The sequence below is a fragment of the Halichoerus grypus genome, chromosome 13, assembly GCF_964656455.1.
Source record: "Halichoerus grypus chromosome 13, mHalGry1.hap1.1, whole genome shotgun sequence".
In the NCBI taxonomy this organism is placed as follows: domain Eukaryota; kingdom Metazoa; phylum Chordata; class Mammalia; order Carnivora; family Phocidae; genus Halichoerus; species Halichoerus grypus.
In genome coordinates, this window is record NC_135724.1 from 16549844 (window position 1) to 16575732 (window position 25889).

General features: G+C 45.0%; 1 protein-coding gene across 17 annotated transcripts in view; it reads right to left on the reverse strand.

Moving 5' to 3' along the window:
• Window positions 1–12976: 12976 nt before the first annotated feature.
• Window positions 12977–25889, reverse strand: part of ZNF532 (zinc finger protein 532) — a 107264-nt gene continuing 94351 nt past the window's right edge. For all 17 annotated transcript variants that reach the window (XM_078060250.1, XM_078060243.1, XM_078060238.1 and 14 more), the window contains 3 exons: window positions 19019–19131; window positions 16866–17013; window positions 12977–15028 (listed from right to left, as the gene is read on the reverse strand). In XM_078060250.1, the coding sequence (XP_077916376.1) occupies window positions 14534–15028; window positions 16866–17013; window positions 19019–19131 (756 nt within the window). In that variant the 3' untranslated portion in view covers window positions 12977–14533. The remainder of the gene's footprint in view (window positions 15029–16865; window positions 17014–19018; window positions 19132–25889) is intronic.

Consider the following 25889-nt stretch of genomic DNA (forward strand, 5'->3'; position numbering starts at 1 on the left):
CTCCCAGCCTGACAGTCCTGAACCCGGGGCTGGCAGACGATGTGCCCAGCAGCATGTTTCCACCCTTTCTACCATACCAGCACAGCCGACACGAGTGACTTCAAGAGTAATGAGTAGTAAAAGAACAAGGAAGCGGTGAATTTTGAGTATTCATTACCTTTGTTCTTACCGTAACTTGTCAATTTCAGTGATTCAACCCTTAAAAGTAACTGCATTTGACAACCAGCTTGAAAATTTAACAAATGGCTCTTGCGAGCCCCTGCAGACCAGCTGGAGCAGACCCCCGGGCAAAGGAATCAAGACATCTTTAAAGCTGCTGCAGATTGTCAGAGTTTGAGAAACACAGCCTCCCCATCTCATAGGTGGGGAAAGTCGTTTAGCAAAGTAACGTCGCTTGGGTGAGGCCAGGCGCACAGCTGGTTCTGGACTGACGCAGGCGTCAGGACCATCAGCCTAGCACAGTGTCCGTGGGTCAGCAGCCTGCCTCTAAAATATGCCTCGTTTACCAGAAAAGTACAATGAGGAAAGAAGCAGGTGGGAAGGTGCAGGTGGTCGGATAGAGAGAGAAAGGAGGAGAGGAGCAATCGCCGCAGATGAGGGACATCCCAGACAGGGGACCGCCTCTGAATTAGAAATGGGTGCATGTAAGGAGGAAGGCAGATAATGCCAGAGTGCTCAAGGAGAAAGGCCACTGAGAGGGGGGGAAATGATTAGCCAGGAGGGAGGAGGCCAGAGGTCTTTTAGGGGGCGAGTTTTGTATGTGATATGAGACTGAATGTAGATTGCAGTGGATTATGGGGTTTAAAAGCAAAATAAGAAACAAACAAACAAACAAAGAAAAAAACGAAAGGAGGAGAGGGGCCAGAATACTGGCCTGAGGATTTCAGCAACAAAAGGGGGATAAAATCAGACAGTAACCCAAGAGGGTGGCAAAAATCAAAGCACACAAATAGTGTTTGATGGATTTTGTTCCCTTTAAGATGATGGACATGTGTTGGAAAGCAACTGGAAAAGGATGATGGAAAGGGGGAGATGGAACTCAGTTTAGAGTCCCGGCACCAAACTCGTCCCTCCAGCCACATCCACACCCGTTACCGTAGCTCCCCCACCCCACGGCTGGAGTCCTCACCCACGGCTGGCTCTAAGGTCAGTCTCTCCCCTGCCCTGAACAGCCACGACTCCAGCTCCCTCCTACAACACCAAACCTCCCTGCCTGAGTTTCCAGAACCCTCTCTCCCCGTTGTATTCTGAGGTCCTGCTGCTGTCCTCTCTGGGCTTCAGGTTGGGCATGGAATTTTAACACACGATTACATGACATTTAATGTGTTAAAAAGACACAAATAAGAAACACCTATGTTCCTATCGCCCAGCTGAAAAAGTGAAACGTGACTCATCATCTGAGATCTGACGGGACCCCAATCGCAGCTCCAGCCTGACCAGCTGGTCGCACTCGGAGGCGACGTCTAACTCAATTTGGAGATCATCATTCTCACGCATCTCTTTCCACTGTCTGTCTGACATACACCTGTCTCCCTGAGCAACACAGCACCTTAATTTCATGTTTGGCCCCTTTATGTCCCGCATGTATTCTTCTACAACTTCCTTTCTTGATGTTCTTTCTGCATATTCCCCCCACATTGGCCCGTGTGCTTCTGCTTTATTCCTTTGTGCCATATTTTTTCTTGTTTCTCTCGTTGCTTATTTTAGGCAGTGATTGTAAGTGCAAGCTTGAGAATCCTATGCCCTGGGCTCAAATCCTATCTCTCCCACTTATTTTGGGCTGTGGTTCCCTTTTCTCATTTATAAAATAGAGAAAACTCCCTGTTCATAGTGGGGCTGCTGGAACTCAGTAGGACGACCCTCGCACAGGCTGGGAGCCGTCCTCCGTGTAAAAGTGCTCTCTAAATATCGACTCCTCATTTCTCCATCCACATGAGTGTCAGGAAAACCACGCTGAGAAGGAAGGTCAGAACCACGCTCTGTGCTCAAAACTCTCAGGCAAAATGTCAAAGCAACAGTGTCCAGTGTTTTCTGGTGCATTAGAAAGCAAATCAAGACAACAACTACAGGTAGTATTCCTCTATTAAATTAACTAATGGTCATCTATCCCACTTATATAAATCATTTGAGTCTTTCTTGGACCATTCACCTTTGGGAAACTTTTTTCACTGAAAAAAAAAAAAAGATTTTCAATTTCCAGGCCCCTACCGACAGAATATTGTTGAACACGACCAGAGTAACTTGTAAGGCAAACAGAGTGTCAGCATGGCTGTGTGACTAACAATGACAACATGCACCACCACCTCATCACCAGCGGTCTCAGCCGGTCCCTGAACCCTGGGGTTTTCTTGGCCAGCATGTATGGCCCAGGTTTGTCAGCATGTTTCCTGTTTGGTTTCAGCAATTGTTCTAACAAAACATCATCAATTCTAAAATGGGATTTGAAGATGGCCATTGAATTAGTTGGATTTATATGTTTTCCAATGTCTCATTAAATATCAGGACGTGTAATCCAGTGTTGAGTGGCAATTGCTTCCAATCGTGTGTTCTATTTTGAATTCCCCCATATTAGATCAAAACTTTTGTCTCTCCGGGGCGCCTGGGTGGCTCAGTCGGTTAAGCATCTGCCTTCGGCTCAGGTCATGATCCTGGAGTCCCGGGATCCAGCCCCGTATCGGGCTCCTTGCTCAGCGGGGAGACTGCTTCTCCCTCTCCTTCTCCCTGCCTCTCTGCCTACTTGTTCTCTCTGTCAAATAAATAAATAAAATCTTAAAAAAAAAAAAAAAAAAAAACTTTTGTCTCTCTATATGATGTGTATTTGCTACTGTTTTCCAATACAAAATAAATTAGTCATGCGTTCAAATGCAAATGGAAATCCCCAGGGCGGTTTTTCTGGCTTTGGAAAGAGTTGAGTTTTTACGTTGCTTCTTGTTAGTGGTTTTCTTCAGCATCCACAGTGGATCATTCTCCAGGAGAGGTTACCTCGCTGATTTCCTGCCCCTTTCTGGCAGGAAGGTATGTGTCCCTTTAGTTGTGAGAATAATTTGGGGAAACTAACAAAAAATAAATTATGGCGGCCTCTGACATGCAAAGAGCTTTGGCTAGAGTCAAACTTCTTCCGGTGTGGGCCAGGGCCTTCACCAACAGACTCCTCAGAATTTATTGTCAAGTACATAATGGGTAAAACTTGCTCCCTAAATAATGAAGTAATTCATTATCAAAAGCAGACTAAACATCTAGAAAAAGAAATTAGTACGTTATCTCATACGACAGTAAAATGCTACCAACTTCGATAATAGTAAACAGCATCTTACAATTTATAAACAGTTCTCGTCTCATTAAGAGGTTGGTCCTCATGAGATTCCTTCTGGCTAGAATTAAATACCACGTCCTCTCTTGCTCTTGTGCAATAAAAATTGCACCTCCCTCCTTGAGCCCTGGAGCAATTTGTAAGTTGAGGCTCATTTTGCCTTCCCTCTTTGGTTCTGTGTTTTTAATCACCAAGAGTTTTTCTAGAATCCTCCCGGCCCAAAGCTCAGATTGCCCTGTGTTCACCTACCCAACAGGACAGAAAAACCTACTTACTTCTTAGAGCGTATTCTTTGGGCTCCACTGAATTCAAATCGGAAAGGAATTCATCGGTGTCTTGCATGCATTTGAGAGAAATGTTTCCTGTGGGCAACACAAAAGGTAATTGAAACAGAAAAGACAGAAGACAAAATAATAAAGCCAGGACCATCATTGTCCCTTAACCTGTCAGGGTAAAACTCCCGTCTTCGACACAGAGCCTTATATTTATGAAACACTCGTGTCTAATATGCTAGGGGAAAATGTGACATGGCTCATTCCATAATGTGCAGAGATAAACTGTGTGTCCTCAGCCACCTGCAGAGCAGCTGAGATGAACAAACCATGGAAACCGATTTATACACAACTTGTGATTGTTCACTAAACTCGCGCTGTGAATGTGGGGGTCGCTGACCACCTGGCTTCCTTTAGCCATGCAGATTAACACTGCCGCCTACCACGGGTAGGCCGGATTTTCCCTAGCTAGATGGTCTTCTGGGTTTAAAAGATATACGGAGGATGTTAAGCGGCAATGGTCGGTTTTTTCCAAGAATCATTATGAATCCGACCTATGAAACAGTCAGATAAATCATAAGCAAAGAAGGGCTTCTTTGTGATCACCTGGATATCTTATGCATCTGTGAATGTGTCCTCCGGCCGTGAATGTGATCACGGAGGCGTGGAGGTAATGAACTCCCCCACGGAAAGAGGCAGCTCTGACGTAGGACAAATAAGCTCCTGCATCCTCACGTGGGGGCTTAGACACACATCCTGGGAAGGAAAGGATGCCGACGAAAGACCATGGTAACGGTGCTCATCTACTTGAAGGAAACATCAAATGTGTGGCTCTGGATTCCTCACGGTGTAAATATCCTCCTTCCAGAAAGGCTTTCTTTAAATAGTAACCTCCCTAACTACATTTAAAATGTGAGGCAAACCTTATTTACACAGCCGGGACACATCCACACCTGTGCGTGGTCGTAACTCAGTTGTACTTCCCGCTCATTAGCTTTACAGCAACCTCCAGCATCCCAGACCTCTCCCCTTGGTCTGAGTCTGCTGGGACTGCTATAACGAAACACCCCAGACCGGGTGGCTTATCAACAACAAGAATTCATTTCTCACGGGTCTCCGGGCCGGGAAGTCCAAGATCAAGGCTCCAACAGTCGCGTTCTGGTGAAGGCCCCCCTTCCAGGGCCATAGCTAGTGCCTTCTCCCTGTGCCCCAACAGGGTGGAGGCGGGGAGGGGCCTCTCTGGGGTCACTTCTATAAAGACACAAATTCCATTTACAAAGCCTCCACCCTCAGGACCGAATCACCTCCACAAAGCCCCACTCCCAAATACCATCATCTTTGGGGCTTAGGATTTCAACCTATGGGTTTGGGGGTCGACACAAACATTCAGACCAGAGCCCCCTTCCTTGCATACACTCCACAATCTCTCACCTCTGTTCCTTTGCTCATGCTGGGCCCCCTGTCCCCACCTCCTCCTGGGCATTATCTTCCTGCTCTAAGGAGGTGTTGGCTTTTCCAGGAAGTCCTCCTGGGCATCTCTGTAGGTGAGAAGTGCCTGTTCTCTGTGCTCCCTCATCACCTTTATAGACTCTCTTTACCTCCTCACGCTCCAGCTGTCTACTTCTGTGTCCCCCTCTCCTACAGCCTGGAAGCTCCATGAAGGCAGGCACTGCGCCCTTTTCAGCCCGGCTGTGCTTTTTTGAAAGGCAATTTATGTCAGAGCTAAGAGCAAAGTTGACACTGACTGTGAGACCTACAGCAGTCTCTCTTGCCTCATTTCCTTCCTCCGGAAAATTAGGATAACAATAGTCTCAACCTCTTGGAGTTATTTTGAGATTTAAGTAAATACATTTAAAATACTAGGAGAACATCTGGCCTATCATAAATACTTGAAACGTATTAGCTACTATGTTCCTATTCTAAATGCCCCCTGCACACCTGGCGGATGACACCATATACCAGACGCCCAGATGATGTGTACACCAGGGGACTTCACAGTGGCTGTGAACCCTTAATAAACAATAGACCCTTAATAAACAATCACCATTGTGGCAACTTACTATTATTGTCATTGTTATTGGACTAAAGAAAAAAAGATTTAGGCACACAGGCTGAAAAAATAGATCACTAGACCCAAGTTACAAAGGGAAAGTCTTAAAACAATAAAGAACTTTCTAGTAGCCAAACCTACCCAAAGATGAACTGGGCTCTTTCAAAGGTTGCAGAAGTCTCCAACCTTAGAAGTGCTCAAGTATTGGATGAACACTGGATCAGGGTGTTAGAGAAGAGATCCACTATCAAATGGTCCTTATACAAATGACCTTCACGGTCATAGCTAGTTTCAATGACCTTGAAACCTTCTGAGTCTTCCTTCAAAATTATTTTCTGTATTAACGCATCAGATTGTCACCACGCGCCTCTACAGTTCTTAGATTGAAGCGGAAATGGAAAGTTCAATACAAAAAAATGAAAGAGAACATCCAACCTGGAGCTACCTAGCCAAAGCAGCAATTTCCACTAAAAAGGGGACCTAATTTAGCACCAGAAACAAGGGTTAAGGAGTTGACTACTTCAGTTTCCCCATCTGTGAAATCATAAAATCATCCTGCCTCACGAAGTTGTTTTCCTAAGAGATTAAATGAGAGCTCTGAAGTCCTAAACGAATAGGAGTTTGTTTTAGAGCTCTCAGTTCCAAATGTATCTCCTGGGCTTAACTATCTTCCTATGTTAAAAAAAAAAAAAGGGTGGGGTGGGGAGGCTTCCCAACACTAGAGGTTTAGGTAATTTGAGTATTTAGGAATGACTAAACGGGCTGGCTCAGTCGGTGGAGCGTGCTACTCTTGATCTCAGAGCTGTAGGTTCAAGCCCTACGTTGAGTGTAGACATTACTTAAAAAATTTTTCTTTTAATCTTAAAAAAAAAAAAAATCATTAGGGGCGCCTGGGTGGCTCAGATGGTTAAGCGTCTGCCTTCGGCTCAGGTCATGATCCCAGGGTACTGGGATCGAGCCCCACATCGGGCTCCTGGCTCAGCAAAGAGCCTGCTTCTCCCTCTCCCTCTGCCTCTCTCCCTGCTCATGCTTTCTCTCTCTCTCTGTATCTCTGTGTCTCAAATGAATAAATAAAATCTTAAAAAGAAAAAAAAATTTTTTTTAAATCACTAAACAGAAAAACCTCTGACACCTGAATTGATTTCCAACTCCGTTGTCAACAGTCTGTAATCACTGAAACTGGGAATGGTACAGCTCTCAGAATTCAGTGTTAAATCCTCCATCTTTTGTCACCTGGCAGAAAAAACATAAATGAGCAGAACACACATCCATGCTTTAATCATTAGTAACAAAAACCATCTAAGATGATTTTAAAATACCACCTACGTAAAAAGGAAAAAGAGAATCTTACTTTTGGATAATAGCTGGGGACCCTTTGAATGTTCGTCCCAAACCCTGAGAAATGAAATCATGACTGATCGAGGTTCGAAGAGACTTGGTTGTTTTACGAAGACACCTGTAGACACCTGTTTCATGCAATGCAATGTGTGGGGCGTAAAAATAGGACATGAAAGTAAATCACACGTTCCCTTCCTGAAAGCAGGTCTTTATCGTTTCCTGAGGCAGCAGCAATCAGCTGATGCTGTTATTAATGCCACAGTCATTTTATTCAAGTAACTAGCTCTCCAGGAGAGAGAATCAGCTGCTCTTCAGCTGGCACTGGCTTTGAGGGAACAAGGATTTGTCTTCGCCGACGAGAGTAAGGATCAGCCTGCTGGGGAAAATAGAACCTGCCGTTGTCAGGCTGCAGGATGGACGCCTCTTCTGCCGAGAGGGAATGGCGATCGCAGATTTCAAAGCAGGCAGAGTCCCGCAGAAGCTCAGCACATGTATCCCGAGGATGACAGACGGTTGACAAATAAGCACGTAACGTCGGGGGGTGCTAAGTGCCAGGAGGAAAATATAGTGCAGGGGAAAGAAGTAGAGAGAGGCGAGTGGCTGGGTGCCGCTGAGCGGGGTGGGCACGTTGTAAGCAAGGTGACCTGGAAAGGCTGAGAAGGCGACATCCGAACCAACGGGAAAGAAAGGAAAAGGCGCATGTGGGAATAATAACTGAGGGAAGAACATTCCAGGCAGAGGAAAGAGCCAGGGCCAGGCCCAGTGAAGGGATGGGAACAGGGTGTGACAGGAACAGCTTAGGGGCGAGGGAGATGAGGCAGGACGTGAGGACAGAAGGTCGGCTGGGGTCTACATGGCTATGGACAGGCCCGCACTGGTGTCTCCCTTGGTTAAGTCTCTTCTAGAGTAACTGACACTGTCACACTGCTTCGATGGTGTCTTACACAGAGGGAAGCGAGAGTCTAAGCTTTGAAGTGTCCCACCATGATGTGGGCGCTGCCCGGATCCCAAACAGTTCAGTGGTTCCTTGAAGGCAGACCGATTTTCCGGTGCAGAGAGATGCCGAGGAGTGTCATTGCCACCAGGCCACCAGAATGAGTAAATTCAAAAAGTCCCTGCTTCTTTGTGTCTTTCACTTGAGAGTCAAAGCAGGAGCATCGTTGTGGCCACGTGGTGGCCACCCCATCCCTGAGGGTCGGCTGCTGGGGGTCAGAGTGAGCTTCTGGTTTCCGGAGTAGGAGGCAAGACCCGTCTCTTGCGGAGACTCAAGCCATGGCAGACTCCCCAACCCTGGAAAGGGGTCAGATGCAGAACTGACAAAACCAAGGATAAATGTCCATTATCCCTACTTCGAGACACATCTTCTACCCTTTCCAAGACAGGGTCGTTCCCTTTGACACATGCAACTCTGCTTTCTCCTGACTCTTGTCAACATCACACTGTCCTCTCCAATCAGCAGATCTATGTTTTCCTTATTCTTAAAAAAAAAAAAAAAAAAATTATTCTCCAGAAATAACCAATCCAATTAAACTTGACCTGAAGGTCAGAAAATTACTCTTGGACTGAACCCACCCTTTCTGGAACTGAGTTAGAGGTGTGACGGTGGACTGTAATTATAGCACTCCCCTAGATAAATACATAGTCTTGCAACGGACTGTTTTAGAAACAGAACTGCCGCGGTAGTGTAATTTACAATTATAACTATAAGAAAAGCTCCAGGATAAGCAGCTTGCGATAAAATAGCAAAGCAAATTGAATAATCAGTTCCTTTAAATACTGTGAGACATTATAAATAGTGCTGTTTTGAGTCAGAACTAACCTCGTAAGTTGAATTTGGAAACTAGCAAAGAATATTTTCTGGGAAACGCTACTCTGTTTCCTTAGGTAAAAATAACCACTAAGGGAGGGGTATAATTCCAGGATAAACCTGGAGAAGCAATTAGCAAGAAAAAGTAAATGTGGAATCCAAAGGACTCCGCTGCAGCTAACGGCCAGCCTATAGGGCGTAAAATGCATGTGGCCAATGAAACAAGCATACAGCAGGCGCTTCCGAAATCATGTGCCAGGTATCTATGATCGTTATGTCTCCGTAGCCCAGATCCTTCATGCATCCTGCTCTGACCTGCTCTGTGCCCAGCACAGATAGGAGAGATCACTGGGACTTTCTTGTCCTCTTGCTTTTATTTGGCTTTGACCAGTGGGAGGTGAGGGCAGGAGATCTTTGAGGGTGTCGAGACAGCTTCCCTATCATTTCCATCCTACACCCTCCTGGCTTTACCACAGCTCTGATCGAGGCCGTTCCATGGCTCTAGGTGCCCCCCACCCCCTTTTCAGCAGGCCTGAGGGTGCTTAAGGGCTCCCCACCATCGCTAAGTCCCTGGATGCCTTGCTATCACTTGTTCCCAGTTGGCACTTCTGTAACAGTCCCTTCCTGAATTTCTTTGAAGTGAAACCTTTCTTAATGCGCTGGTTGTGTCCTGCTAGGACCCTCATTCATAAAGGATCTAATGCTGGGCACTCCCAGATCTACCTTTCCAATGAAGGCAGTGAATATAAATGAGCTAATTCCCAGAAAAAAAACAGGCCAAAATGATGGAAGTTGTATCATCCAATGTATTGGGTCCAGGAAAATGTTCATCGAAATCTACCGGGACAGTAGAAGGGAAAAATAGAGGTGAAAAGAGAATGTTCTATTTTATAGGGAAGACTGACAGTAGCCAGGTTTCAGATTGAGCCTCACAGCCAAATCATGTGGACCAAGGCTGGGCTATTCAAAATAAGAGATTTGTGGGGTGTCTGGGTGGCTCAGTTGGTTAAGCATCTGCCTTCAGCTTGGGTCATGGTCTCAGGGTCCTGGGATGGAGCCCCGCATGGGGCTCCCTGCTCATCTGAGAGTCTGCTTCTCCCTCTCTCTGTGCCCCAACTCCCTGTTCATGCTTGCTCTGTCTCTCAAATAAACAATAAAATCTTGAAAAAAAATAAGAGGGGCGCCTGGGTGGCTCAGTTGGTTAAGCATCTGCCTTCAGCTCAGGTCATGATCCCAGGGTTCTGGGATCGAGTCCCTCATCGGGCTCCCTGCTTCTGCCTCTCCCCTTGCTCCTCTCCTCTTGCTCATGCTCTCTGTCAAATAAATAAATAAATAATTAAAATTTAAAAAAGTTTTGGGGGTATCAGTGACAACGGAATTACAACTGGCTAGTCTAGAAGCTCCTAGCAGCAGAAAGAGGCTCTTTGCAGAGACGTAAGTTCCCACTGTCCTATCCCAAAAGTTTACAATGAGCTCTTGAGGGATATGAGGTTCCTAATTGTAAGAAACTCAAAGTAAACAAAGAAGAGTCAAGGGTCAATGTAAGCAAGGAGTGAATTGTATAAAGTAGGAGCCAAGTTTTTAAGGAAACAAAATCCAGTTTCCTTATGTAGAAAATGTACGTTTAGACTTAAGAGCTCCAATAGGGGACCCTTCCAGCATCTGATTCCCAAGTGACTGTGTCTTTTGTGTAACATTTATAAATGTCACAAGCAGCTTTCCACATTTAGCACATCCCTCGTTATTCTCAGACCATTCTTTGGGAGAGACAAATGGTTCCATTAAATCATATTTTATGCAATTCTTCAAACACATTTTCCTTTTTGCCCCTTTCCACTTAGGCATTAAAAGAAAAAAAAAAAAAACAGTGCTCACAGGATGACGAATACGTTAACATGAAATATTATATTCATCTTGGCCAAAGATTCCTACCGTCAATTTCCCTGTTGGCCAGAGGGACGGAACTCACAAGCCCACTGACCTGGATGGAACAGTTGTTCTTTGGAGTACTTACTAAAGTGGGAGCCAAGAATTGTCAGAAAATGTGTTTGGGAGGAAGAAGTGGTCTACACCATGTAGTCTGAGCCAACATCTTCCTTTTTCTCATTGTCATAGTCTTCATTCCCTTGTTGGTGTTCTTCTTTATGCATTACTGTTAACTCAATTATTGATAAAATAAAACCATCCAACCACATCCTCCAGCAAAAACGTATCTTGAATGCATGTCTAAAGTGCAAACTTCCCCAAAATTAGCTATAATCTTGACTTTCCTATTTCTATTTAAGTCATCTAAACCTTGAAAAAAAAATTCTAAGAAATCACCTTAAGAAGTCAGATTCCTCTTCTCTGTGTCCCACAGCATGGAATCCTCTTGGTACTACTTCTGAAATGCCCCCTACAACCACAGCTTCTTTCCAGGCCTACTCTCACCACCCTGGGTTAAGTTTACCGAAAGACCATGGCTGGGCGAGCACCACATCTTTACCAATTTAAACGTTATGACTGTGACGGCCGTTTATGCTGCTCAAATATGTGCAGCCTTCGTCTTCTGGGCACATTGTAGGATTGTACTTCCAGGCTCCTTGTGAGGAGGTAGGATCATGGGACTGGTTTTGGCCAATGAACTGTAAAGAGTGACATCTGTCACTTCTAGCCAAGAGCATTTAATTGCACTTTCCCTTTGCCAGAGGAGCCAGCAATTTTCTGTGACAGTGGGAGGAAGGGGACAAGGGGATTTGGAGCTGTGTCTCCAGTCAACCGACAATGAACATCAAATGTGACCAAGAGATAAGCCTTGCTGTTTTAAGACACTAAGATTTAGGGTTGTAACCACAGCATAACCTGTCCTGATTGATACACTCCCCCACCTTCCATCCTAAATACTGCCACCGACTAGTCTGGTTCTATCACTCCCCCGTCCAAATAACTCATCTCTATCGGAGTACAAACCCTAGTCCATCATTCAAGGCTTTTTACATGTTGGCCTGAGCCTACGCTGTAAGCCTCAGCTCACTCAACATAAGAAACGGGCTTCCTAAGAATTCATGGAGCATGCCCCAATTTCTGCCTTTGGTCTGAATAGATCTTGTTTCTCAAGTGCTCACATCCGCAATTCCATCTAGATCCACCACTAGTGAAGAATGGGTAGAACTCACACAAGTTCCACTGTGGATTTCTGCTCAGCACTCAACCGAGTCAACCCAAGTATTCACATCTTTCACTAATGGCTAAGAATTTTCCACATGGCCTCTTTCTGTTCTGTTCCCTCTTTCTGGAATGGCTATGAATCCTGTTATTTTGTCCTTTTTGACTTCTAATTTCTTCCATAGATTTCATCTCCTTACCTCTGTGCTGTATTCCAGGTAATTTCTTCACGACCTATCTTCCAGTTCACCAATTCTCTCTCCAGTTGAACCATCCAGGTTTCCTCCCAGGGCGACAGCCTTGTGTGCTGTTTTTCTACTCTGGATTTCAATTTCTTCATTTTGGATCTCAAGGCATTCTTTGAAACTTTCTTGGATGCTCAACTGAGCGTTTACGGATGCTAACTTTATACTGGCAAGCATTTCTGGGTACTTAAGAGTAGAGCGACTTTCACTTTAACTGATAAAAGCCATAGTGCCACAAACAAAAATTCTAGTATCGTGTTTTGCACATACTTTTTATTTGTTGAATAAATGAGTATTTGTCAATATGTACATAAACACATAGAGCGAGCACTAAGATTTAGAGCAAGAATATCTGGATTCTAATACGCAAAGCCATTTACCCACTGTGAGGGCTTAGGCAAAGAACTGAATCTGAGCTCAGCTTCCTCAACTGTAAAACTAGACTATTTTAAGACCCGTGCAGCCCACCACACAGGTTTATTGCAAGGTTAAAATGCAGAAACACATGAAAGTGCTATGAATACAACTTAGAGTAATACAAGTATAAATATAACAAGTAACAGCAATTGAATTTCAAGTGTAGGAATACTTTATCACGCCCTTGCATTATGCCCATGAATTGATGGGAGTTGACGAGAAAGTGACAGAAGAGCTGATTGCTCATGAGAACGAATACGCCGTTCTTCGGGGGGGAGGGAGGGGGGAAGAATTCTGCAATATCCTGTAGCCTGTCCCTGCCATTAATCACGTCCTCAACTTCACGGAGATGTCAGAACCCACCATCAATAACTCTCACAAAAGCACAAGGGCTAATGTCCCACGTTTATTTACACATGAAATGTGTTTAATACAGTTATGACGGATGTAGTGCATAACACCTGACAGCAGCAAGACCTTTTGAGGAACCGAACGTTGACTACAGTATATCATGCAAGTATCTATATATACACAAATGAATTTCTTTTCTTTAAAAAAAAAAAAAAAGTACAAAACATGTTTTAGGGATAAATACAAGATATAAAATGCCAAAGAAAACACAAAAAAACCAAAAACTGAAAAATAGAGAACTCTCCCAGAGAACTATAAACGGAAGGGACAGAGCAGCAGCCCTGCTGCGTTTCGATGAAGCAGAACTCCTGATATTGAAGATACTTATTGAAACGACCGAACTGAAGCCTGGTGGCTCAGTGCGTGACCGCCCGGCCAATCGCGATCCGCACTTGCTGCATTGATAGGTCGGTGGCAGAAGTTGTGCATTCCAACTCCAAGTACCAGAACGTTTGGCAGTAGCACCCAGAACAGGAAACGCCAACTCTTTAGACAGCAAAGGGTTAAGTCAACTGTGATTTCTTTTTTTTTTTTTTTTTTCCTGTCAAGAGCCAGAGAAATAATTGATATTTTTAGTTGTGTCTTGGTAAGAGTTAATAAATTACATGACAAAATACTCGACTGTAGAAATCTGTTGGTCTAACTACAGATGTGTGACTTTTATAGTAGTCCAGCCCTTTTGTGACTTGACCTTGTGCTCTTTCGGCCAGCCTTGCAAAATCCGCCCAGAAAACCACCGGCCTCTGGGTTCTCCCTTTGGAATGCCCTTCCTTCCCCATTCTACCGTGGAATTAGGGAAATGCACGCTCCTTCCTGGCGTTCTGGCCGAAGTTTTTAATCCGCCGCTGGGGAAGAAGCTACCTGCAGGGCTGGTTTCAACACCGTTTGGCGTGGCCTGGAAGAAAACGCCACGTGCTGGGGTGCAGTGACACGTCGAGGTGCACTCACCGACTCGGAGCAGGCACGTTGAGGGTAATGCTAAGACACTTAAAAGTCCCTAGTGTTTTTGAGACCACAATACCTACAATTTATGTAGTGAATTCTAAAAATTAAAAACACTAAAAAAGGCATTATCTTAGCCTGGAATTAGTAACCCATTCAAATCGGTAACATACAAAATGGTTTATTTGAATTCAGGAACTGCCCCTGTTACTAAGAACTCTGTTTTAAAAGAAACAGTACAAAAAGAAAAACTCTAACCCAGAAAAAAAAAAAACAACAATAAACAAAAGACACCAAAAAACCAAAAAAAGGAAAAAAAAATAAAACCTCAAAACATTTTCCACTAAATACTGATACAAACATGTAACAAAGAGTATAAAAAGTTATTCATTTAAATATATACAAACTCTTTTAAACTCAAATACTGTTTTAATACTTATCGAGGATATACACGACGAGGTGAAGGTACACTCAGAGAGAATATATTGCAACAGCCTAGACAGTACTGTTAACTCTATTATACTGCAAACTTTTTGTAACAAAAATGTCTCTTTTTTTCCAATGTGGACAGGGATTTTCCTTACGGAAGGGCTGTGGCTATTTCTCGGCTGAGCTCGCTCTCTTGGATTTAATGAAGGCCATGCCGTGTGTCCGCATGTGAGCATTTAAGGCAGCTTCAGTTTCAAACGTTTTTGCGCACACTTTGCACTTTCGGTCTGACCCCACGCCGTCGGGCGACTCGTCCTCGGGGCTCGGCTTGTTCTCCTGCTGGTTCTCTTCCCCGGCCCCGTTCTGCTTGGACACGGGCTGGGGCTCCTTCAGCTTGTGCACGATGAACAGGTGCCTGGACAGGGACACGTGCGACGTGTAGCAGAGGCCGCACTCCCGGCACTGGTAGGAGGAGCCGTCCGACTTGTGTTGAGGGATGTGTTCGTGGAACTGCAGTAGGTTTTCGGTGGTGAAGCCGCACACGGCACATTTGTGAACCTTGAAAACGTTGATCTTCAGCTTTTTCAGTGGTTGGGTAATTGCCCCTCTGGGAGGTCTGAACTCTAAAACTGGTTCTTCCAACTTCCGCTTGGGGCTGGGAACCTTGGAGAGAAAAAAACAAAGCGGACGACACAAGTGAAAATGGTTCTGCCCCGCGGGTGATCCATACCCGGTTCTCCCCGGGCCTCAGAGCTGCGAGGGCAGCGAGGACTGTGGGTTTCAGGATTCGGGGTTTCCTACAGCTGCGTGTCTGCCCCCCCAACTCCTGCTCCCCCGGGGACTCCGCCTTTCACCTGCTCCACACACGGGACCCGAGCTCCTGCGTTCCCAGGCACCTTGGCAGCCGCGGGGCCCAGGAGCGGACAACCGAGTCCCCGCCTCCCTGGAATGCAGGCTCCGACGGAGCGGGATGGAAAACCACAAGCCAGGAGATCGCCGTGGGTTGGACCCCCAGAAAACAAAGCAAGGCGTGGAATGGGGATGGCACACGGAGGCGGGGGGTTTGTGAAGCTGCCCAGCACAGACAGGGATGGCCCTGGGGACCGTGGCACCTGAACCGAGGCCTGCTGCGGGGAGGGCGGGGGTCCAGGCTCGGAGCCCAGGCAGCAGCTGGCCTGGGGGCCCGAAGGGAGGCCGGAGGGGCTGCAGCAGAGCGAGCAGCTGTGCAGAGAGGACGCAGGGGGGCGGGCAGGGAAATGTCGGGGCTTCGCCTCTCCTGGACTGGCCCGGAAGCCGCTGGAAGGACCCCCAGCTGGTCCAGTTGCCGAGCTCCCCTGCACACTCACTCCCCTTCACACTCACTCCCCTTCGGCACACGGCTCACCCACCGGCCATGCTTTTCTCCTTCCTTTCCAGCTTTCTTTTTTTTTTTTTTTTTTTTTTTAAAAGATTTTTTATTTATTTATTTGACAGAGAGAGACACAGCGAGAGAGGGAACACAAGCAGGGGGAGTGGGAGAGGGAGAAGCAGGCTCCCCGCGGAGCAGGGAGCCCGATGTGGGACTCGATCCCAGGACCCTGGGATCATGACCTGAGCCGAAGGCAGTCGCTTAACCAACTGAGCCACCCAGGCGCCCCCTTTCCAGCTTTCTAAGTCTGACCCCTCACACTTCCAGCTCCCCGAAAGTCCAAGCCGCGGGGACACTCCCTCCTCCGTGCTCGGTGGCCCATCTTTTCTGCCCCGTTGACAGGGCACCACTCACACACAGCGCCTGAAGCTGCCCCTGCACAAAGATTCTTCAATCCCATCCCAAACCCCCACCCCATCACTCGAGGGGAAAAGATTACAATTCAATGCGACTCCTGTCGGACTTGTATTCTGACTAGGATTCACTCAATGATTCACTCCGGGAATGCACACACAGGCTGTCACCCAGGTACATTCCAGATGCAGCCCAGTGCCGACGACAGCAGACTCTCCCTAAGCGTCTGCCGGACTGCTCCCTCCTCGAACAGCACTTGGCACCCACATGCGTGATACACGGGTTAACGTACATACTGTTGTCTGAGTCAGGTTCACTACCCACTGACCTGAGGACAAGGCAGAGATTTGTGATTTTATTTTTCACTATTACAAAGTGAAACGAAGACGAATCTCTTCATTTTTATTAGGTACCTTTCACAACCGATATACTGCCAACAAGAAAGAACCTAGCTTTCTACATCCCTTCTGGCTAAGAGACCGTTTACGGGAGTCCACACAAAATTCTGTAATGTATATACGTAAGTAGATCCCTCAGGCTGTTTCTGGAAAGAGACAAAAGAAACTTAACACCTTTTAGGAGCAAGATGAAAGATCAGAACGGCGTGAAGGGAGGTGACCTATTATTTTATACCTTCATGCATAGGCTCGGATTTAGAAAAATCTACAGTGAAGAGCACGAATGGAAAAAGCAAGTCAATACAACGTCACTGTAAAGAGAACACCTGCAATGTTTGACCTTGGGATCTTCTTTTATTTCTGGTTCCTCCTCATTGGTGGCTTCTGTCATTTCTTTCAGGTCAGGATCCTTGATCCCGTGCATGAGCTGGATATGCTTCTCCAGCATCAGCCGTTTGGTAAAGGTGCGTCTGGACTCGGGGCAGTGTCTGTGGAGCAAAGACAAGGAGGTCACCTGCCTGCGGGAGTAAGCCACGCTCAAGACACGCTCGTCAGGGGAGGCCTCCCCCAGCCAGCAGGACGCTCCGGGGGGGCAAGACGATCCGCATGAATACCAACGGTCTACAATGAAACAGCAGTTTCGCTATGGATCGCAGTTTCCAAATTTGTGAGCAAAATTTTTGTGGTTTTTGTAAAAGGCTTTCTTTCTGTCACTTTTTTGTGTCCTTATGGGACCAGCCTAATTCGGTTCAGATGGAGTATTTCTCGTCTAGGTTTGGTTAAGGTATTACTTAATTTATAATTCTAGAGAGCTTTAATTTTTAAATGGAGAAATATCAAATTTCGAAAGTTTTCTTTACAATGACTCAGTGTTCTCTCAGAATTTATGTCATAAGAGATACTTTAGGATGAGAAAAGTCCCTCCCTGATTCCTTCCCGCGGATGTTAATTATTCCTGTCCACCTGCCGTAACAGAGAAGAAAGGGTGTCTAGCCCTGTCAAATTCCTCACCAAGGCACAAACATGGTATCACAGGGTTAAAATGTAGGAAACTGAACAGATATCCACCAAAACAGGTCAATCTTTTAAGCTTTCACTTCACCTTGTGTGTGTGTGTTTGGCGGGGGGGGATCCCAAACCTGCAGATTATGGACAGTTTTTCCTTTAGAAGATATGGGTTCACCATTTTCTTAATGAAACGGACAAAAGGAAAAAAGTTAACGACCATGGTGACTGGACGCTGTAAGGCAGATAAGAAAACCGCTGCAGTGAATGAGCGTGAACAGCACCTCGAGGTCTTGTGCAGAATCAGAAGGGTTCTGGACATTCTGTAATGACTGGCCCCATACCCTGATGATTTTGTGTTCGAGACCTGCTACGGGGCAGCATCGGGAGCCAGCACCAACACCAAAGAATAAAGGAAACCAGCCGGACAATCCGAGCATCGCTCGGCCTTACAGTGACTCCCAAGAGAAATACACAAACCTAGCTGAGGAAGGACGAAGCCATACCAGACTCTCAGCCAGGGCTTCCTTCTAAGTTCTCCGATCCTCTCAATGCAGTCTCACACGTGCAGGCCTTAGTCACAGAATGTTCTCATCTCACCAGAATCACTCCCAGCTTCAATTTCACCGAAGGAGAGTCGCTGTCCCAGTTTCCCTACCCGAGAAACTTTCCCTGGCTAACCGAGAACACCGAAGCCCCGCCAAACTTACAGCCAACCTTCACGAGCGTCCCGAGCCGCACCATACCCTGCGCCCTGCTCTGATCATGCCACACGATACACGCAGCTACACGGCTTGTGTGCCTGTTAGTCTTCCCTTTTACGAGAAGTGCCTGACAGTAAGTAACCCTGTTGTATCAATTCACCCCCGCCCCGAGGCACGCTCTGGTTGAGGGGGTGATAAAGCTTTTCCACCAAGGCTATAACAAGTTCTGATTCTCATATACAATGAAGGAGCTCGTGGCTGTCCAGAGTGGCTCGACCATCCACTCGGCGTCCTCGCCCACTCAATTCCTTGAATTTGGTCTCTTAGCCAAAAGTGTGTGCCGAGAAAAGGCCACCCTGTATTAGAGAGAGAGGCCAGCCAGGACTGACTCCATGACCAGGCCCTATCAGGGTCTGCTCTGAACCAATCAACTGGACAATCAAACTGCCAATGAGTGTTGGCAACTCCCTGGGCATAAAGTGACCAAAAAGCATCTCATTCAAATGTGCACCTGCAAATCAATCACTTCTCCAAAATGCTCACGTACCTCTGGACAACAGGTAAGGGCCCAGGAACGTACACAGGGTAGGCAAGAGGCTACTGCTGTTTACTTTACTATTTTTTAAGTGTTACAACCCATTCAAGAAAACAGAATATAGCCGAAAACTGAAAATCTATGAACTACAGCAGAGAAATGGAAGTTAATGGCAACATATGAAAAATCTAGGAGAAGTTCCCGCCTTCTCCTTTCGCTGTGCTTCCCACATTAGAAATCACGACTTACGAGCAGGTATAAACTTTCCTGATGCCTTTGTGCTTGATCCGATTGTGACGGCACAGGCTGTGTGAGGAGCTGAAAGATTTGTCACACTGGCGGCAAGGGTGTTTTTTCATTTGCTTCATTAGGAGAAAAGAGATAGAGAGTCACTTAAGAGAACAAAACCAGAATCGCTTTAAAAATTAAGAATGCTTTCATAATAGTTTGAGTTATAATAACCAATAATGTTTAAGCAATACAAGGACAAAACCAAAAGACTCTTCTTAAAATGTAATAAAAAAGAAGGGCAGGGCTGGGGTAACCACGAAGGGGCTAATTAATTTCTAGAGAATGGGAGAAACGTTATCCTAAGAATAAAATATTACATTTTTTTCTCAAAACACTTAACAGTGTTGATTCAACAGAAACCCACGGATATGTGAAAACATTAAATTTTCTTTGCAAAGGAGATATAAATGGTATTTTTAACATTTCAGACAGCAGACACTATATGAAAACATAATGCTTCAATAAATACCAAATAAAACCACTACTTAATTTGCTATAGATCCAGAAAGAACATTAACTTATCCAGTGCACCATTTTAAATGAAACCTCTAGCTGATTTTAAACATTTTGACTTTCCCCCTGCTGATTAATTATTCCTACCATAAGGGAAGAGTTTTCCAAAAGGCCTTTTGAATAATACCATTTAGTTATTTCAAGAACACAAGAGTTTGAAACCACTTGATGGAGGCTCCCCTAGTGTATGCAGCATGCAAGCTTGTGTGCGTGGAGGCTGGGGGACAATGAGAGAGCAAGAGATCTAAAAGTCAACATTAAAAGTGACTTTGGCTATGACATACTTGTGTTAATTCAACAGATTCTCATGTGGGACCTTTCTTTGGGTACAATATGCACTGCAGTCTGGAATCAGACAATGTCGTTTCACAAGGAAATTAGATCAAGAAATAACTGTCAGCCTTGTGAATGGAACATTTGGCTAAACCCTCCTTAAAAATAAGGCTGAAGTAGAAACAAGATCTCATATGAAATAACATTACTATTTTTGGCAATAAGAAGAGATAAGCAAGCAATTGTGGGCTAAGTGATTAAAGAAATGAGAAATATTTTTAAACAATGTTTTTATACTAATCACCTGACAAACATGCCCTTATTCAAACTGGTTAAGCAAAACTATTTAAGTGGTTGAGCTTGGCTCTGGAGACCCAGAAATGGGTTGGCACCTCGTCTCTACCGCTCACAAATCGAACCGTGTGATCCTGGGAAAGTTTCTCCATAAACATCCACTCCCCAAACTGAGAGTTGGGGATCACCACAGTGCCTACCCTCAGAGGGTGCTGAGAGTAACGGGGGGGGGGGGAATGAAAGAGTCAGCACAGTCCTTGGGACACAGAGAAATCCTCAATAAATACTCTTTTATGAATAATAATAAAGTTACATATCAAGTTTCAGTTTAAGAGTGGAAAATACTGGGGCGCCTGGGTGGCTCAGTCGATTAAGTGTCTGCCTTCGGCTCAGGTCATGATCCCAGGGTCCTGGGATCGAGCCCCGCATCGGGCTCCTTGCTCAGCAGGGAGCCTGCTTCTCCCTCTCCCTCTCCCCCGCTTGTGCTCTCTCGCTCTCTCTCTGTCAAATCAATAAATAAAATCTTAAAAATGAAAAAAGGAGTGGAAAATACTGTCTTTTAAATAAAACGTATCGGTCTGCAAGTGTTCAAAAACCTAGACAGAGGCAAAGGAGGACGTTTCTTCTCCATGCTAAAGATGGAAGTCATAGGACTGCTTTTCTCGTTCTCCTAAGCGTACGATCTGGGATATTATGAGAATAATATCGGGGGAGGGAGGGGGGACCACAAAGCGAATAGCCAACTAATGCTTCAGAGCCATGCTGTCTCTTTTCCCAAAGGTATTCCTTCATAAAAATCTTGATCACATAATACAGATAATCCCTAGTCTCTTGGATTAGCATTTATGTAGCCAGAGAATAAGAGGTTTCTTCAGAATAAAGCTTTAAGAACAGTCATGAACAGTCCTACGTTTCAAAAAAGGTATTGAAATATCTATTAATATCTAATTCCTGCAGAATTTTGTATCTATAAGATGGACAATGTTAAGATCCTGGAAGAGTCAAAACACAAGACATTTTTCTAAATGCAAGACAGTTACAGCAAATCACCATAAAACAAGCAGAGAACGGACATACAGCTTTCTAATCATACAACAGGGCAAGAGGCCTCAGAGGAATGCAAACTGGATTTTCCATGAAGATGAAGGGTTTGAAATTCCATTTCTTGTTCTGGTGTCATTATATTAATATCAAATCAAAATTTTAATAGAGAAATATCAGTAAAGAAATCCTCAGAAGGTAATAAATTAAATGAAGAGCAGCTTAGCTGAGTCAGTAATTACTATTTTCAAAAAGAGTTGACAATGTGTGAGATACTTTTCTTTTCCAACGTCTTTATGAAAAAATGCAGAAATGAGCTGTGCAATCCCCAAACAATGGAGCAGGGTTTCAAAATCAGTGGTGACAAGAAAATCACAGGTTTAAACACCAGTCTCCAGATCAGACCTGCCGTGTTCCCATTACCTAAGAAAACAAATGACTTCCTTCTTTGTTAAATTTTAAATACTAACTTATTCAAGGGTGCTTTATCTAATTTATTTTCCTAACTTCTATCTCTTCAGTATTATAATAGTTCCTACTGCCACTTTATGACACAGAAAGCAATTTTTATCAGCCAAACAAAAACGGAAAAAACAAAACAAAACAAAACTGTACTGAAAAAGCATAAAGTCTATTGTCATTCGGTTTTCAAGACTGTTAAGGTCATGTACTTCCTCCTGGCTCCAGCAGCACAAGCTGAGATTGAGGGAACTAGGGCCCTGCGTGGACTTCTTATAGTTAGGTTTTCCTACTCAATTATGAATTATTTTGTTTTTAAATAGAACTCTTTAAAGAAGTAGTGAAAGGATAGCTGGGAGGGTCTGAAATTTTTTGAAAACTTTAAATACCAAATAAAGCAAACAGTTGGGTACATTTCCTAAACTTTCTCCCTAATCTCCAAGTTTTGACTCTTTCACCTTCACATTCTTTAGGAAAGAAAGCATCAGCTCCTCTTAGCAAATGCCTTTGCTCTGAGTGCCCTAGCCTTGGGCTCAAGGTCTGGGCTCTGGGATTTACAATGCCTCTCAAGGCCATTCTTTCTGGATGGCACTTGGTGATTGTGTTTGGACTGCCACGGGCTCACAGAACCAGCTATTTCCCATTCTGATAACTAGTCCCTTCTTGTGTTTTGGCTTGAAGCCCTCTTTCTGTTTCAGGTTGACTCTGAAGAAGTAGAGGGAGACATCCCTCTAGCCAGACATGCACTTGGCCTTATCCTGAGATTCCTGCCTCCATGAGGTTATCTGCCTCCCATCGACATGCAAAGAGCTTCCTCAACTACCATCACACATCCAGAACCCACGTCCCACCCCCGGATTTAAGATGAAAGGGAGCAGAATTATTCCCAAGCCATGCTGACACACACTTTCAGCTCTATCATAAACACTTCCTATGAAAAAGGAAAACCCCAACCACCTGTATAAACTTCAACCTATCACAGCAGTAATCCCACAGGACAGAACTCCTAAAACTGTGGACCTTTTCACTTGGAAATCTATTCTACAGATACACCCGCACACGGCATGGTCAGTTCTGCATAACACGGTAATACACATATATCACAGGTCATAAATCACCGCACTACACAAAATCACGCCATATAAACCACAGGGCTTCCGGCAAAAATGAAGTTAGGGGCGTAGCACTCAAACCCTGTCAGTGACACACTTAATAAAAACGGTAGCATGGTGTCATGCAGGATGCCTGGGGAAGTGGGCACGGGAGGGTTGTGGCTTGTTGCGATTTTGTGAAGTGGAGAAAGGAGGGTTACCTGAGCTCAGAGGGTCGGAGGGAAGGTGTAACACCAGGTGTGGACCAGTGTGACTCAACGGGGAGATGAAGTCGCTGACGGCAGTCTGGGGGCAGTGCATGCATGTGTTTGGTGTATTCCTACACGACTCCATTCCACAATTTTCTGTGCTCACCTAGTGCTTCTCAGGGATGAAATCACACCTGCGCAAACTCAGAATTCACGTCAGGCTCCAACCGTTCCCCGAGAGATCAACAGCATTAGAACAGACCTGCTTTCAGCACAAGGGTTACGGCAGAACTGATGGTGTATGCGAAGTTATTTGGTGCAGCACTGCGTTTGACGGGAAAAAAGTCTGGCTCCACCAGGGGAGAACTGGTTAAATAAATTATACGCCCTCCTACAGCAACATTCTGGCCATGCAGCTGTGGGAAAGAATGGAAGACCTTGATGCGCTGATACGAAAAGAACTAGGACACACACTACATGGACAAGGGCCGGTGCAGAAAATTAGATTCATAAGCTGTGTTCTGCATGGGAAAGAAGTAAAAAAAAAAAAAAAAGAACATGTATGCATCTATGATGATATCTGCATAGAGACACTTCAAGATACGTAAGACCCTTAGCGCTGGTGGGTGGCAAGGGTAGGAATAAGGCTTTTCGCCTTATTCCTTCATATTGTTTAGACTGTCGGAAAAGGTGGATATAGCCCATATCAAAAAAATTTTAAGTCAGGTATACTGAGGTATAGCTTACAAAATGTAAAATTCACTCTTTTTCATGTATAGTTCTATGAATTTTGACAAACAGATACAGTGCAGACACAGAGCAGTTCCATCGGCCCAAAAATTCCCACGTGCCCCTTTACAGTTCCTCCGCCCAGCTCTGGGCACCCACTGATCTGTCTTCCTTCCTATCCTCTTGTTTCGCCTCCTCCGTTTGTCACGTCAGTGGAACCATGTAGTACAGCACGCATCCTCGGAGTCTGGCTTCTGTCATGGGCATGACAACGCGTGCAGTCCATCCGTGCCGCTGAAGTTCACTGGCGGCCCATCCCCTCCCACCGTGGAGCAGGATTCCGCGCTCCGGATCTGCTCTGCTCCGTTTATCCATGACCCAGGTGAAGGACATCTAGGTTGTTTCCAGCTTTTGGAACTTATGAATTAAAGCCCCTACGAAGAGGCACATACAGGTTTTGGTGAGAACATGTGCTGAGTCACAGGGTAAAATAAACGAGAAACCGTCCACCTGTTTCCCAGCACGGCTGTCCGTGGCTTATCCTCCAGCAATGGAGGAGCAGTCCAGCTGCCCTGCCACCTTCCAGAAGCGGATGATGAGCCTCTCCTGTGGCCATCCTACAGGGCGCCTAGGAGTATTTCACTGTGGGGTTAATGTGCATTTCTCTGAGGACTAAAGGTGTTAACGTAAAAGATTTTCAGTGGATAAGACAAAACACCTACTTATATAGTGTACCTCTTCCTCCAAAGAAAAACCTGGAACTCTACAAGTTTCTGGTTTTTAATTTCTATTTCAGGAGGCATTTCAGTGCCCTGTAAGCCACCTTGAAAATAGACGCCGTAAATCACTCATCCCTGCATCCCTGGCGTTCAGCACACAGAAAATACTCAGTAAATGTTTATCGTGTGAATCAATCAAGGGAAGAATTACTGAAAACACAAGTATCTACTGGAAGAATATGAGCAGGTTCTACTAAGTAATCCTAGAGGAGCACATTTTGGATACCGGGCTGGACACGAGCAAGCACTGCTTGGTTTTGGAAGATGGGGCAGACGTGCTCATGTTTAAGGACTGATAAGAGCCTCTGGAAAAACTAAGGTATTGAGGACAGAAGCGAGAAAGGAGTCAGCGAGCAGGGAGAATTCAGACAGGAGGGGGACTTCAGACAGAGGGAAGAACAAGTCTTCTGTGGGACTAGAGAGAGGGCGCCATCCGTAGACAGGTGTACTGTTTATTACAGTCAGTGGGGCAGTGACAAAGGGACTGGAATATGGAAGGAACTCCTGCATAGCAGCTTCCATTTCGTTTTTCCTTTTTAAAGATTTTATTTATTTATTTGAGAGAGAGAGAGAGAGAGAGAGAGCACGAGCAGGGGGGAGCATCAGAGGGAGAGGGAGGCCCCCTGCTGAGCAGGGAGCCCGATGCGGGACTCGATCCCAGGACCCTGAAATCATGACCTGAGCCGAAGGCAGACACTTAACCAACTGAGCCACCCAGGCACTCCCAGCAGCTTCCATTTCAAAATGGAGTATATATGGTGCATCCGGGTAATGCGGCCTTCATTTTCTTTCTCTTACTGTTTCTGATTATAAAAATGACAAACACCTATTGCAAAATAAATGAGAGAATAGACTGCTTCGAATCTCACCGACTGCGGTAACTACTGTCAATTTCCAGCTATATATCCCTCCCATTTCTCTTCTGAATCCACATTCATGTGCATTTATAAGAATGAGTCTGTTATACATCTTAATCTGTGACCTGTTTTTCACACACAGCTACATATACTTTGATGTTTCTATGTTCTTAACACAACATAGTACTCTATTGTATAAATGGGCCACAATTTATTTAACTATCTCCCATTAATGATTTAGGTCGTTTCAAATCTTCAGTAATTATAGATAAAAATTTCTGTAGTCAAACGATTATTTCTGTGGTATGAATTTCTGAAAGACTTTCTAGTTTAGAAGCTGTCCTCAGGGCTCTTTTACCAAAAGTCTTAGAGATCACCATTCAACTCTACCAAAATGGAAGGTAAAATATTGTATTGCACTTCAATCTTGTTTTTCCTCAATACCTAGGGATGCTGGACATCTATCCATACATTACTGAGCCACTTATATTTCCCTAGTGAACTGCCTGGTCGTATCCTTCCTGCAGTTTTCTATGGAGTAAAGACAGAAAAGAATGGCAGGTGAGGAGGTCAGAGCAAGACCA